This window comes from Pterocles gutturalis, unplaced genomic scaffold (assembly GCF_000699245.1).
Source record: "Pterocles gutturalis isolate BGI_N339 unplaced genomic scaffold, ASM69924v1 scaffold18933, whole genome shotgun sequence".
In the NCBI taxonomy this organism is placed as follows: Eukaryota; Metazoa; Chordata; class Aves; order Pterocliformes; family Pteroclidae; genus Pterocles; species Pterocles gutturalis.
This window is the reverse complement of record NW_010120911.1, coordinates 33418-49555: the sequence shown is the minus strand read 5'-3', so window position 1 is coordinate 49555 and position 16138 is coordinate 33418. Positions and strand designations below refer to the sequence as shown.

At 38.8% G+C, this 16138-nt stretch overlaps 1 protein-coding gene across 1 annotated transcript; it reads left to right on the top strand.

Annotated features, from left to right (window-relative positions):
• Positions 1 to 5982: 5982 nt before the first annotated feature.
• On the top strand, positions 5983 to 16138 carry PHYHIPL (phytanoyl-CoA 2-hydroxylase interacting protein-like). Its single transcript, XM_010077066.1, has 4 exons — positions 5983 to 6175; positions 10812 to 10986; positions 11886 to 12003; positions 15456 to 16138. The coding sequence occupies exons 1-4, from the start codon at positions 6011 to 6013 to the stop codon at positions 15988 to 15990; spliced, it is 993 nt and encodes a 330-aa protein (XP_010075368.1). The 5' UTR covers positions 5983 to 6010; the 3' UTR covers positions 15991 to 16138.

Here is a 16138-nt window from a genome sequence, read left to right as displayed (position 1 = left end):
AGTTCCAGCAGAGAAAAGGATTTCACCCTGCCCTGCCTCCTTTTAGTTTCTCTGAATTTAATGGACATTGTTGCAGTTGCATGAATATTTCACGAGTTTGTTTTACACTGAGTACAAACAATCACACTCATGGCTGTAATATTTGTAGTTTTCCCTGTTGATGAATGGCTATTATGTCACTGTATTCAGTCATTTGGAGGTTCTGTTTTCTGTGAGTTTGTTCCTTGACTGCTGGATAGTTTTTCCTGGTTGCATAGTGCAGCAAGCTACATAGTTAATGCTGTGAAAGGTGGCACATTAGTGTTATGGCTGGAATTAGGGGGAAGAGGGTGTGATTTGATTGCTGAATACAAATCGCATGAGTTCTGAATACTTAGCTCTACTGCAGTGTGCCTGGTATACAACCTTTGAGCATGAACCTGTCTTTTTAATGTTTCCAAATCATGAATTACATTCAAACTATGGGAAATACAGATGTGTAGGGATTATATATATATTCGTTAAATGTGTATCATACTGCTTCAGTTTTTTTTTTTCCATTGTTAATGTTTTAGGAATGTATTTGCCAAGATAGTATCAGAGTCAAAACATCTATCAGCAAGGTCATAGGAACTCAGAAAGGTATTATTTTATTGGTCTAGTTTCATAAAACTCACTTCTGTGAGCTGTTAAGTGTGCTTACAGAGTGGATTACAAGTTAGCCCTTTCAGGATTTCTTTTGTGGATAACATAAACAGTTTATCTGTGAAATGAAAAATCAGTAGGCGTGTACTCCCTTGTCCTTCTGTGAAGCTCTGTATTTTTAGAACTAACGAAAAAGAATGATCAAGTATTCTAAAATCATAAAAATTGTGTGATTGTGAATGCTCAGTAACTACCAATCAGATGTTGTGTTAAGATTTTCTCTACTGCTGCAGATGTAATGGTTCAGCTTGTTTTGAGTGACGAGGCAAATTAAAAAAAAACCCATCCTTTTCTACATCTTTTCAGTGTGGGCTTATCAGTTTCTAAGCCTTATCATTTCTCTCCAGTAGTGACAGATGAAAGCCATGAATCTTCAGTGGGAATTTTCTGCCTTTTTTGTACCATTCAGAGATAATTTATGTAAGTAGAAGATATAATGAGGATTCTAAATTAAGTGTGTCTATGTGTATATAAATAAAACTGGTTTGTTACCCATTTGCCAGCATTTTGGCTCAGCTGCAGCAGTGAATATCATAACCGCTTTAAAATTGATTAGACAATTTAACTTGAAATTTAACTCTGGATATGGCAGAGAGAGATAAGCCTGTGAACAGGAGCATAAAACATTATTGCAGTTCTCCAGCTGATCTCAGTAAAGCTGGTGTGTTGTTTTTATTCTTTGGCTTTGATGAAATTTAAAGTCTTATGCTTTCTGTGTGACCTATGCACACATGAGTGGTCTTTGATTTCTTGTATGGGTCAAGAGTCACTGGGCCCTTTCACTCATTGTAGAAGTTAACCTTTTTTTTGGTAAAACAGAGGTGTTTCTGCAGCACACAGGGATGACATGCCTAGTGTTTTTTGGCAGGGGAGACAAGGTTTGTTTGATTACTAACACCTCTATAAGTTTCTGCCCCAAAGAGACCTGAAAGCAGTGCTTCTATCCAGTCCCGCAGTGGCTTCCAGTGTTGAAGCAACATGAATGTGCAAAATGAAGTACCCATAAGTAATTGGAAGCTGATCTATTTTAATTTGATATGAAGCTCTTCAGAGCAACATTTCATATGCTACTTTAATTTTTTATTTTTTCTGTATTGTGATGCTTCATCAAAAAAAGATCAGTTTAACCTCAGTGAAGCAGCAAAGCGACAAACATGAAAGCCCATTCTAAGGCCTTCTTCACCCGTTTTCACATCCATAACAGTAATTCCTTTCAGCTGGAGTTTTGGAATGCTTTAGGGCAGCTGTATGCTCGTTTTGAGTAAATTCAGCGGTTATTCCTGCTTTTAGTAGACATCCTATCTCCTGATGTTGATCTATTCTTTAAATTGACCCTGGTATGAAGAACGAGTAGTTTGAAGTGGACATGCTTTCCAGTATGAAAACAAATTCAAAATGTTCACCAAAGTACAAATGGAAAAAAGGCAAGGTACAAATGTGTTACCTTTTTAGTCAATTGTATCTGTCAGTGTTTGGTTTCCATTACACTTATATTTCACTTACCACACACGTGAAGTCTCCGCTTTTAACTAGCGGGCAGGCTGCTAAGCAGCCCATTGTACCAGCCAACATTTTTAAGTGGTTTGGTTGACAGTATTACCAGACTCTGGATGATCCTCCACTTTAAAAGCAGATAGTAGTATTTTCTCAAACACCTGACTTCCATGTTTAGTTCAAAGTTACCCTTCTCCTATTGAAAATTCTGACCATTCTTAATATTTTGTGTTATAAGTATGTAACTGTCTATTATGGTAGTTGTAACACTTTTATAATATTCATAAACTCTAATGGAAATATTCCATGTGATGTAGTTGTTTTAAGTGATGTACATGTATTACCAGACTGGACAGGATATTCTGACTCTCCTTGTGTGCTATCCTGTCATCTTCATTTTGTTCTAGTTAATTATGATGCAGTGATGTCAAGCACTATACTTAACATTTTAATGTCATATTCCAGTATGTCTCAGGACAGAATGCTGTTCCTAACATTGAAAAGCACTAGTTTTTGCAGGATCCAGATTCTGAGTTAGCGCTTATGCTTTACAAGAGAATGCTGCTTCAAAATTTCTTGGTAGTCTGAATGCTAGTGTGTCTGCTGTGTGGGCAAAGCTGGTCTAAATACCTGCGTGTTTGTTTCCTAGGATCGGTTAAGTCTAAGAGAGCAAGAGTGTGTTTTTCATGCTCTGTCCTTTTCTTCCTGGTTCCCATGCAATAGTACACCAATTTCTATTAAAAAGTCACCATTTAGCAATATTCACTGAGTCATCATCCTCCGTATTAATACTGTGTTTCATTACCAGGTTCCTATTACTGTCTGTCAACTCAATGGATTTTGGCATTCAGGGCTACACAAATCACAAAATTGTATCAAAATACAAGTATGCATTACGAATATCACCGATACTTCGTATTCCCAATAGAAGTGAAACTGGAGTGTTGCTTGTTGGTGATGATTGTGAGGCATTTTACTTTCTTATTCCATAGTCTGTTCATTTTCTCTTTGCATTTCAAAATCTGTAAAATGATTTTTTTTTTCCACTTTCAATGAGCCTTAAAGGTTTCAGAAAAGTGTTTAATTTGGATTTTGTTTAATCACACAAAAAAGGATAGCTTAGCACTTAGTAATGCAAGTGGTTTCTTTTTCTAACATTAAAAATGTTGCTAAAAATTACCTAGAGATTTTCTTCTAGACATTTACTTAAACTATTTATTCACTTCTTAAGCAAATAAAATGAAAGGATCAGTAGCACAGACATCTAAAGATGTATACGAGACATTATTTCTAAGAATCGTACAGAAAACAGTGCCCATTTACACAAGCATTTTTGCTCTTTGACTGTCATTCGTGTGCTCTAAGATCTTTTTTAATCCCTGTTACTTTTTGTCAGTGATCATTACTGCTTTGTACATCTCTTCTGAAGTTTGAACTACTGAAGCTGTTTCAGTAGCTTGAACTACTGTTTGTCTGTTTGTAACATGGCTAGGGACCACAGTTATGGAGTATAGAAGCTTACTTTTGAAGCAAAGAAGTTGCACGTCAACGTACTGTGGATATATATGGCTTGGATTTCGTGACTGCATGTCTGCTCAGGTCTTTATTCAGGTATTCAGTGTGCTGGGGTCCAAGTCCATACAGCTCTCCAGGAGGTCTGAGAACCTCAGCAGCATCACTCTATCTTCTGCTTAAACAAAGAGCCTCACTCCTGGAAGAGCGATTGTGTGTACCCTTTTCAGTGTACCTGGTAGAGCTTTCAGTAATTTTTCAAATGAAAGATGCCTACAAAAGAAGGGAATGCCATTTTCTCTCTGCTGGCTTTCTGAAATCTCATGTTGGGAAAAGCACTTAACCACCCATTTCATACGAACAGAAAGCTTTCTGTAATGACCAGTATTTCTGAGACTATTGCAGCCAGTGCAGTTGTGGAAAATGTCATTGTGGATGGCACAAATAGGATAGGATTTTGAGCAAGGCCATGCACCATCTGACTTTGATATTGGTTAAAAAGGAAAAAAAGGGCAATAGGATGTGTAAAGAATAGACAACTCGTTGGATGTAAATGCATAAAATGGAACAAAAATAGAAAAGAGTTATTATTCATTCTTGATGTCATCAGTAAAATTACTTTATTCAGAATACTATCTGGAAATCTATGGATTTTGTAGACTCTTTGATTGAATTTCACGTAGGCAGGTGGAGAATTTTGAACAATCAGGCACACCTTAATATTCCTGCATTGAGGTGTTGGTACAATTCTTCAACAACTATGTTGATAGGTTGAAATATCTGTAATAAGTCATATTTTTATTATTATTACTGACTAGACTCACCTTCTGTGTCCAGTTTTTTATCAGTTATGATGGAAGTATATACTATCTTTTTCTATAATTAGATGTGACTAAAAATAATGTGACTAAAATATAATGTGTTCCCTCATATCTCTGCATGGGCTTTTAATCTTCCTCATCTGGACAGAATTTGGGAGCTTTCCTCTCATTCTTACATAGACATTAGCCTTGTTTTTCTCTGTTGTTTCTTTCTATTCTTATCTATGTTTAATTTTTTTATGCCTGTTTCTTTACTCCTTATATAATCTTCTCTATTTTTTTCCTTTTTGCCCACTATTTTTCTTGTCTTTCTGCTTTTTTTGAATTGTTTGTTCACTTTTGACTTGTGTCTTATGCAGTGCAAGATCACCCAAAGTTTCTGTGTTTTAATGGTCACAGAATGATCTACTACAAAGTTGCCCTGGGAACTAATGGAAGGTCTAATCTTAGAACCATTGATGCTTTTTGGGGTCAGTGGTGATTTGTTCATCTAACATATATGCATTTAGAGAAATTAGAAAAAACTTCCCAAGAAAACTGCAGGGTCCCAGCTGGGCAAATAGAATAGAGAGAATAAGGACCAGAAAATGAATCATAGAATGGTTTGGGTTGGAAGGGACCTTAAAGATCGTTGAGTTCCAACCCCCTGCCATGGGTGGTTGCGGGGACCAGGTTGCTCCCACTAGACCAGGTTGCTCAAAGCCTCATCCAGCCTGGCCTTGAACACCTCCAGGGATGGGGCATCCACAGCTTCTTTGGGCAACCCATGCCAGTGTCTCATCACCCTCACAGGAAAAAAATTATTTCTAATATCTAGTGTAAATCTACCCTCTATCAGCTTAAAACCATTACCCTTGTCCTGTCACTGCACTCTCAGGTAAAAGTGCCTCCTCACCTCTCCTGTAGAAATTAGTGTGTATGTGCCTTTTACTGTGGCTCAACAAAGTGATCGCTGTTAATTGTTTCATTGTGAAGGAGACATGGTTTAATATATGTGTACACGTGTGTATATGTACCCCATCTATTAACTTTGAAGAGATTGGTTTTACTCTGTGCTTGAAAAATAATTTCAGGTTGAATATGATTTCTGTATTTACTTCACTGACAGGTATGCATAGGGCCATTATATTAACTGTGGACATTGCTGGCATCTTAACTAAGCACTGTAGCACCAGATAGCTTCACATGTTTCTTATTCTCAAACTGCAACTGCACACAGTTGTGATACTATCCAGTCTGTGCAGCCTGCTTACGCGTTACTGGTATTTATTCACATGAGGAATTTAATCCCTTTCCAATATTTGCCAGCACTGAAATTGAGACTTGCACAATTGTACCTCATGGATGCTTCTGAGTACCACCCATCAGACTGTGAAAGCACGTTCAGAGATGTGACTGTGATGGAACACAGAAAACAGATCTCTAATAGGCTTTTAACTGAATGAATTATGTTAATTTTTTTTGCAGGGAATAAATCACAAGATAGTGGGATTGCAGAGATGGAGGAACTTCCAGTCCCGCACAACATCAAAATAAGTAACATCACATGTGATTCCTTCAAGATTTCTTGGGAGATGGATGCTAAATCCAAGGACCGCATTACTCATTACTTCATCGATCTCAACAAGAAAGAAAACAAGAATTCCAACAAATTTAAACACAAGGTAATTTTAATTTAAAAATCAAGGTGGAAATACTTGATTTTAAATAGATGACTCTCAGTGTTTTATTAACCTTTCAAAGCCAGACCATGGGAAACAGGTATTGGACATCCAGCAAAGATGGGTTTTGATTAATCTGATTGACAATTTTTTTAGTTGTAATACCTTCTCCATCTCTAGCCTATGTGCATGTACACACATATGCATCTGTATAATAGAGAACTGAACATTACCTTTTCTATTTAATTTGAAACTAAAACAGTTTTGGAACTTGTACAATTTATTGCAAGGCAGAAATTTTTATTCCTGACTAGTTCTTAATGATTATTTAAACAATTTATGTATTCTGTGCCTGCCCTTGTTCAGTGACAGACTCATGAGAGCAACACATGTAATTTCAACAGAAGAGTCACAAATTCTAATGCACTTCTAGGAAGGCTTCCAGCAATTTTAGTTCACAGCATTCAGCACTGTGACCTCAATATTCATCTGGCCTCTTTCCTCAAGCCACTGATGCAGGGACATATTGAATGTATTGCAGAATCTGTAGTTACCAAATCCAGCAAAATTTGCTTTGACCTCAGAATAGTTGAAATACTGAGAAGTCTAGAGAAACATGGAATTGAACAAAAAATTAAACAACACAATGATCTGCAAATTTTAAAACAATGTTGGCAATATCTCCAAAAGATAAGGTTTGCCAAGGCACAGATAACCATCTAGGCAAATATGAGACCTCTAATTCTACCAACATCTAAATTGCCATTGGTTATAAACTAGTGGGATAGGCAGGAAATATTTCCACCAATTTCTCTGAGTCTTTTTACTGTAAGAGTATTTTTCCTGTGACTGCTGTTAATAGCATGTGTATAATTTTCACATTTGCTTATTTGACTTTTTTTTTGTTTTTAATGTGGTCGGAAGTAACGTATTAATTAAGTGTAATGAAAAATCACTTACTACTGATTGAAATGGAGAATTTGATGTTGCTAGGAACCAGTGTGCAAAGCACTACTAAATTTAATGTTATAATAGCCATTTATTATGACCCGTTTTTAATTGTGGTAGCAAATGAAATAGGGTATGTTTGTTTTTTTCTTACTGTTACTACTTTTGGACTGGAAGCATTTGAATTGCCATTTTATAGCACAGGAATAAATAAACCTTCTAGTCTAAATGCTTACTTGGATGGGTTCTTTTTAATTTATCTCATTTTATTAATCTACATCGTTTCTATTCATGCGCAAACTGGTCTAAATTTGTAAAATTTGTTTCTGTAAAAGGTAGAGCTACCCTAGCAGATCAGACACTATATTCACTTCAAAATCTATTATCACAGTGATAAGACTAGGGTTAAAATGGAGAGAGGAGGACAAGGATATTGGTAGAGTAATAAAGATAAGCCGCTAGATTTATTTTGGTTTTTTCTCAGCAATTCCCTAGCTTTTTACTCTGATTGTTTAGTCAAAGGAGAGAGGTAATTGTTTTTATAACAACAGAAGACTAAAGTCTGTCAACTAAAATGATGAATAAGCTGGATGTCTTGTCAGAATTAACTTAAAATTTCTTGCTACAAATTGTGTTAGTGAAGTGAAGTGAAGATTTTTTTGGGGTTTTGGGGTGGTTTGTTTTGGTTTGGTTTGGTTTTTTTCCCCCCAGCTGGAATGATGGAAATCCAGACAGCAGATGATGGGTGAGAGCACTGCACAGACTGAACATTCTAACAACTAACCGTGACAATGTACATATGTGTTTGCTTTCATGCGTCTTTAGTACTAAGTAATCTTTAACACGATTTCTAGAATAAGCTTTTGTTAAGAAATTAAAAATTGCTCAAATTCAAAATTTGCCATAACCCTAGTATGGTTAGAGACAAGCATCCTTACTTAACTTACAGGTAGGGTGGATCACTGTCTGCAAGTGCCTGTCTCTCTCACAGGTGATAAGCACAAATGACCGGCTTAAACTGTTTTCTAACTTGTAGAGAGTGTCAAGTCTCAGTTTCCTCACATGGCTGTGAGCAAATGGCTTGGGATGTAGACTCAACCTGATAGAGAGATGCTGTACTTCAGCAACGGGGGCTGTTTGTTTCCTTGTGAACCTAGGAGAGCGTGCATGAATGCTTCATCCTTTCAGTACTTTTTCTGTTGGCAAATATATAAGATATATTCAGCATATTTAGGGTGCATATCATATAGTTTTATTATTTATGAGTGTTGCTATCATATCTGTGAAAGAGGAGATTTGTATTGGTAGGAGTATGTAAAGACTAGAATTCTAATAAGTGTCTTTTTCTCAATGCAATTTGCATACCTTCCCTCTTTTTTAAGATATGGAACTATGATTATTCCCTTGTAATTGGAAATGAGGCTCAGCTGTTTAGCAAAACCAGGACTAGAACCTGGGTGTGCTAAGTTCCTACAGTGTGTCCTACAAGCAGACCTGGCAAAGGGAAGGATAACATGAAATGGGAGAAAGCTGAAAATTGAAAGCTGCTTCTTTGGCAATGAAAAGAGACTGCAAAATAGACAGCTCTTCCCAAAAATGAAAGAGGTAGTGTGACTTGTATACCTTGCTGCTTAGTTATTCAGTGCTTCCAGGTTGTCCTTGGAAATTATGGCTGTCTAGGTACCTTTAGAGTGGTCTGGTGGGTGCTGGTGGTGGAGCGGCCATCTGCCACTCCAGAATCCCGACTGGCATATAACCTCCTTTGCACTTCTTTGGGGGCTCAGCTAGAAATGAGAGCTGAGCAGAAAAGAGATGACATGAGGAAATGGAGAACCCTCAGAGAAATTTTAATGTGAACATTTGAACATTTTATCCTGAGGTCAGTATAGCAAGCAAAAAAAAATTTTTTTCAAATGTTTGCTTAGAAAAAAGAACAGTTTAGATTTATGAAAAGCATCGTATCTGCTCCTCCTCCCAGGCTGCGCAAGAGATAAAACCCTCTGTTTAATATGTTTTTAGGTAGTCTGCCCTTTTTTGTACAGTTAGAAGAGTCTCCTGATACACATCTAGAAGGTGAGGCTTTGACAAATGGGAGCAATGAGGCTTTTGATGTTCCATGAAAACTGACAACGTTAATGGGGGCAAAAACCACCACTGGGTTCTGGGCACAGAGACATGACCCATATGGAGGCAGTTTTACCATAGACAAAGAAAAGATGACAGGAAGAGTAATGATTGTAACTGTAGCAGCTGCTGACTGCTTCAGCATTAGCGAGTTCAACCCAGTGGGATGCCTTTGCAATATAGTTCCAGGGTGGCAGCTTTAAATGTCATTTGAGGTTTCTTTTCTTTTTCCTTGTAATTTTTCTCTATCTTTTATATATTATTTATTTCAGAGTGCACAGCTGAGTCCTGTACAGAGCAAGTTTTCTCCCAGCTGTTATTTGATTTAAATGTGAATTAGCAAAAAGAAATCATTAGAACAAAATCTTACCCTTGATTATCAGTCAATCACATTTCAGTTCTTGTAATATCACAACCTGCTAATTTACAGTTTCTCAATACAGAAACCAAATAATATTTTTTGCTGACAGAAAAACAATAAAATAAAGATATTTTTTCCATAACAGAAGGTCTTGCTTACAGATCAGGAACAGAAAATGTCTCTTTTCTATTTATTTTTTGCTTAAGGGACTACTGTGCTAATATTTATAGGTGGGTGACTACAGACTAGGATTTATATGTGGACAGCTGTGGATGTTCTCTAAAATGCCCACTTTTCACATGCCAGCCATCTTACTATTCTATGCTTACTGATAAATATTCAGAAGTAAATACCTCCTTCACTGTACCACAGCTCCTTAAGTACACTGTGCAGAGAATTGCTCGGCTCCACCATGAGTCCTTTCCCCCACAGTTCTGGCACAAACTATCCAGTTCTTCATGTTTTTCTTCCCTTTGGTGGTCCGTGTGGCATTCATTAGTGCTGTAGAAATGAGGTATTTCAACATAGGTATTTCTTCTTTGTTGCACTATTGTGTGATACACAGGAAAAGCAAAACAGAGTATCTGAAATGGCGGTGGGCTGGGGAGCATGAGGTGCAATGATAAGCACAAACCATCTAGATGTGTGTTTGGCTTGTTCTGGCCCTTCCTGTACGTAAGGGTGTTTTGCTACATGTAAAAACCACAGAGTTACTCTGCAGTATGTTTAATTTTCTCTGTTGAGGTTTGTTTTGGAAGATATCAACAGCAATATAGGTGGACTGGTTGGCAGCAGGAGGAATTCTGGTTACACTGACAGAGAAAACAATGGTAACGAGAGCACAAGAAGCTCTTAAATTAAGATATCCTTGTGCTTTGTAGTGTGTTTTTCTCTTTTTGCATACTTAAGCACAAATGGTCTGAAATATGTATTTGGGTTATATATTCTAGTGTCAGTCTTCAGTCACCTGGAACCAATAATAAACTCATAAATGCAAGTTATCACCATAGCTCTTAGAGCAGACCTTAGGCCATTGTCCTCAGCCACTCTGTCGACTCTGCTGCATCAGTGGACTGTGAGAAGGAGCTAAGGTTTACACAGAAGAGCCAGGGTTTGGGGATTACATTGCAAAAAGAACAACGGAAGGGGTGGTGGGTTGTTTTGGTTGCACTGCTGAGTTGTGTGTTGTCTTTTTGTTTCCATCAGGATGTGCCCACTAAATTGGTGGCCAAAGCTGTTCCTTTGCCTATGACAGTCCGCGGACACTGGTTCTTGAGCCCAAGAACAGAATACACGGTAGCAGTGCAGACAGCATCAAAGCAAGTTGATGGCGACTATGTTGTTTCTGAGTGGAGTGAAATCATTGAGTTTTGCACAGCAGGTAATATTGCTGAGGAAACATGCATCACAGGACGTGTGCAATGAATGCTAGCTTTGCTGAATGAGTGGGTTAGCCATCTATCAGAGTTATAGTAGTCACACCTGGAAGCTGCAATTCTACCTTTAGGCTTTGTATATGTTCGGGTTTAGTGCACTAATGAGAGGTAGCTGGAGTGCCCCTATTTCCGCAATAGCTGCCCCAAAGTGCTGTGCCTGGCACCATTGCCTGTCCCAGGCTAGGACAGGAGACTGGTGAATCAAAGTGGAGCAGGGCCACTTGTGTGCCCATTGGTGGCTACTAGCACCTGTGGAGAACAAACAGAATGGCTGCTCCCTAACAGACAGCCTGCTCAAGACATTCTGCTGCTCTCCCTTCTCTGCATCCTGCAGTACCTGAGCATCCCAACACCCTGTCTTGAGGATCAGTTTAGGCTGTCATTGACTTCTAATTCTCTTCCTTTGGATGTTGGCTGGGTCCTAAGCAAGATTTTTAGTTATATGTATTGTTATTGGCTCACAACAGGGTATGTTGTACGAAACAGTTTATCAAATTAATTACATAAGTCAGAGAGGGCAGTTCTCAGCTCCACTGCAGTCCCAAATACAAGGAACCCAGCTCTAACACAGGAAATCCTGAGCTGGAAGTTGTTGTAGGCTTGTAGAGTATTCATGGGGAAAGGACTGGGGAGAATCACACATGCATGCTCCTGCCGTTTTTCTGTTGCCACTGTTGGAAACTGGTGCTGGGCTACCTAGTTTCTGTATAGCTGCTGTATGCCCTGAGGTATGTTACCGAGCTTCTGTTCCCAATTTTAAGTCTGTGCGACCGTGTAGCTTTTGGAGAGTATTGTGTTTTTTCCTGCCCCCCCCCCATACTAGCAGATTGTCTTTTCTTTCTAGATTATTCAAAAGTTCATCTAACACAGCTATTGGAAAAAGCTGAAGTGATTGCAGGCCGTATGCTTAAGCTGTCTGTTTTTTATCGGAATCAGCACAAAGAATACTTTGATTATACCAGGTAAGAAAGTAAACACATGCAAAATTGTTTGGCAAGTTTGGGAAGTAATGAAAACAAGTAAATGGAGGCAGCTGTGCCAAAGTTAGAGTAGAATGTCCATATGCTATATTGCCAGTTTGAAAGAAGGAAAAATTAAAAATAAAACTAATTTCTTCCACCTTGCTTAATTCAGTGCTTCCATTAGGCAATAAAAGTTCATGTGTTGAAGCAGAAACTGAAGGGTCTCCAGCCTGATTGAAGTGTCTGTTATCACAACAGAGTGTTTGGTAGCCAAATACTTCTGTTGTAGAGTGAGATGCCTAATAGTAGGAGTACACAACTGTGTGCAGGGGCATTTGCCTGCATAATAAGGGTTCCACTTAAAATATTCACTATCAGCATACAACCACCCCATTTCTATGCCCAAATGTAGTGATTGGGGCTCTGCAATCCGAGTGTTAATTTGCAAATCATGTGGGGAGGGAGAAGGGGATGATGTTTAAACAATTTTACAACAGTGTGCTTCAGCTGGAACAAATAAATGGGATAGCTGGAGGTAGGTTCCTTACTCCTGTTGGAGACCCAGTGTGCCTTTGCACACACACAACTGGAAGCACCATTATGGTAGAGAAGAAGACATTTCAGTAGAAGGAATCAAAGCTCGTGTAGTGACTGAGCAGGAGCAGCCACCATGCAGAGGTAACCTGCCACCATTAGAAGAACATGTATGAGAAGTAAGCAGTGTGTTGACATGTTTCAGCACTGTGTCAGAAGGCTGTCAGCACTGACTATGCTTCTTTAATATGTACTGAGAGATGGGGCTGCTGCTGTGCCATGTAATTCCAGTTTTGTGTGGGTCTCACACTAGTACCTGTCTAGAACTAGAAGTTTTTAAAACTGGTAAAGAAAAAAAAAATACTTAAGGGAATCCAACTCCAAAGAGCAGACCCCACTACTGTTGGAAACATTCCCACTTTGTAGTCATGAGTATCTGCTCAATTCCAGGAGGGTCTTGTATATTCCAGTGCATGGGGTTTGCTTTTTGTTTTGGAAGAATTAGGTTACTGCACATAGTGACAAAGCTGCAGAACTCAATGGTGGCAGAGAATGAATTGCAGTTGTCAAGGCTCTTTGGGGACCTTGCAAATCTCTGCTGCCATCCTGGACTAGATACCACAGAAGGAATATGCCTGTAATGGTGCTGATTCTCATATAGCTTTGTTTTCAGCTATGTAATCATAGTGCACCTGCTGTTATGTTCATAAAACTTTGAAAAATTGCCACTGAGGGTGCATTTATAGCGTGTATCTTCTCCCCTCCCTCCTGCTATGTTATTTCTTTGGTACAAATAGAGACTAGTTTGTTCTCCCTTCTGTTAGTGAGTTAAAGGGACAAAAAGCTGTTTTGCCAGGTCAGTATGAAGCTAGAATACCTATAACTGTCTGATGGTCACCTTTTTGGACCAGAAATGTACTAATGTTGTCACAAGAGCTAGTCCTTCCACAATACATCCTTCTGAATGTTAAAAACCCTGACCACATGCTTCCTTTTTAGGAAAAATTCCTTGTCACAGCATGCCAGCCAATGGCCTCTGTTGTGTCATAACCAGTAAACAAGGTTGGAGGAGCTTGTAGAGTAGCTCTAGTAGCATTGGGAAACAAGCAACTGTGACAGTGCTAAAGCAGCAAGCCCTAAATGGAGGGTTTGAAGTGTGAGCTTTTAAATAGCATTCATGTCCCTGCTGCTTACCTCTGCTGGGAGCGCAGTAAAGCAGCTCACATCCCTGGGAAGAGTGACCTATAATTAGCCTAATTGGCCACTGGATGTCAGTATCTTGCCGCAGAAATAGAACTGCAAGATGCCTGCCTTTTAAGGTTGCAGAGACAGTGGTTATTCAAACTGATTTTTTTTTTTCTTCCCAGTAATCGTTTCAGTCAGAATATACCAGTTACATCCCCTCACCCCAATCAATGTCTTGTGAAATAGGGCTTAAGACAATAACAATGTAGTATTTGAATGGCCCAGAAAACTTTTTAAATTTATTTCAGAGTCAAATTAAGATTTACTGCAGAGGAAATTAGAAATAATGAAAAAAATAATCACAGTTGGAGACATTACTGAGTTATTTAGAGCTGTTTTGTATGCATACACTGAATTTGTTTGCTTTGAGTGCTACCTTCTGCTTTAACCAAGTAAAATCTTCTAACACACAGCACCATTCTACCTGGAGCTGTTGCAAGCTAAAAGCAGAGAGAGAACAGTCTGTCTTGGCTACTATCCCATTGCCTCAAAACAAGAAAAAGAAAAAAAGAAAAAAAAAAGGAAAAAAGAAAAAAGAGTAGAAGCAAAGCAAGAGGGGCATCTTAAGACTCCAGCCCCACAGCCTCATGCATTTTCTAATCTCTCAGTGTGTATAAAGGCATTTTCCAAGGATGCCTAGTAAACCTGATGTTTTTGCAGGAGTTATTTACAAAAGGGAATGTTTCCCTTTCTGGTATCATGTGATTGCAGGTGCAGAGAGAACCAAAGCTGTCACTGCAGCACTTCCAGAGAGGTGTGGGGAACAACCTGCTGTACATAAAATCACAGGTGTTAAGGAAGATTAGATGGGGTGGTTTGGACTGTTCTTCTAAATTTAGGTGCTTAATGCTGCTGAGTGCAATTTGGGATTTACAGTTTTAAAAATTCACTTGTTATATTGAATGTTTCTTTTCACTGGAACCAAACTGAGCTCATCTGGCAAAAAAAAAAAAAAAAAAAAAAAAAGTTAGTCTTGTACATTTTTCCCCCTTAGGACCAGCGACTGCAGAAGCTGGATACCAACCAAAGTGGAAGCTAACCAAATTATCTAATACTTTGTGCCCAGCTCTGCTTTCACTGAAGTCAGCAGTAGACAAATTAGACCTGAAATTATCATCTGGGGGAAAAAAACTATGGCAGACAGTACATTCCTTCCTATATGCTCTCTGAAAAAAGCATTGTTCAAAAAAAATTTTCACTGGCAGTTTTCTGTGTGAAATATATACTGTCTGTGCTAAAAATATGCATTAACAAACTGTATATTTAGCATATTGTGACTGACTTGCAATTTTCAACATGTGATTAAACTAAACTGGTTATTGTTAGAGTTGTAGTGGCAGGCTGAACAAATCAGCTAATTAAAGATATTGGTGGTTTGGGGGCTTTTTTTTTTGGTGCTATTCTTTGCCTGCATATAATACCCACACAGCTCACAGCTGACAGAGAAGCCAGACTGGAAAGCAGGTTTTTCCCTTGAGCAGGAGTTATTCTTGCTCTGAGCCTGGTGTCACTTGATTTTCTTGGTCCTAAGATCATGACCCTACCAACAGTTTTCAGTTTAAGTTTTCCTTCGTGTCCCTTCAGTCCTGTTACCAAGCAGCATGACAACCTAACTTTCCACTTTTTCTTTAACATGTGTTACAAGATAAACAATACCAGTCATTCATTTGTAGAGAGCATCATGGGAATGCTATGCAGCCATCTGTTAAGGATAACAGTGGCAGCCATGGCTCTCCGATCAGTGGGAAGCTGGAAGGCATCTTCTTTAGCTGCAACACTGAGTTTAACACCGGGAAGCCACCACAAGATTCACCTTATGGAAGATACAGGTTTGAGATTGCAGCTGAAAAACTCTTCAACCCAAATACTAACTTGTACTTTGGAGACTTCTACTGCATGTACACAGCCTACCACTACGTCATTCTCGTCATCGCCCCTGTGGGATCACCAGGAGACGAGTTCTGTAAGCAGCGCCTTCCTCAGCTAAACATAAAAGATAACAAATTTCTGACCTGCGATGAAGAAGACGGTGTCATGGTTTACCATCATGCCCAGGATGTTATTTTGGAAGTAATTTACACTGATCCTGTGGATCTCTCCCTCGGCACAGTTGCAGAAATCACTGGTCACCAACTAATGAGCTTATCTACTGCAAATGCAAAGAAAGATCCCAGCTGCAAGACCTGCAATATCAGTGTTGGACGTTAAAACTTCCCTCGTTACTTAGGAGCCTTCAAACCTCTGTTGCCCATTTCCATAGTCAGACATTTTTGTCAGAAGCATGCACATGCCGCTGTCACCAAAAGCAAACACGAGTCTTCAAAATCTCCAATAGAGTTTTTTAGAATTTCTTCTC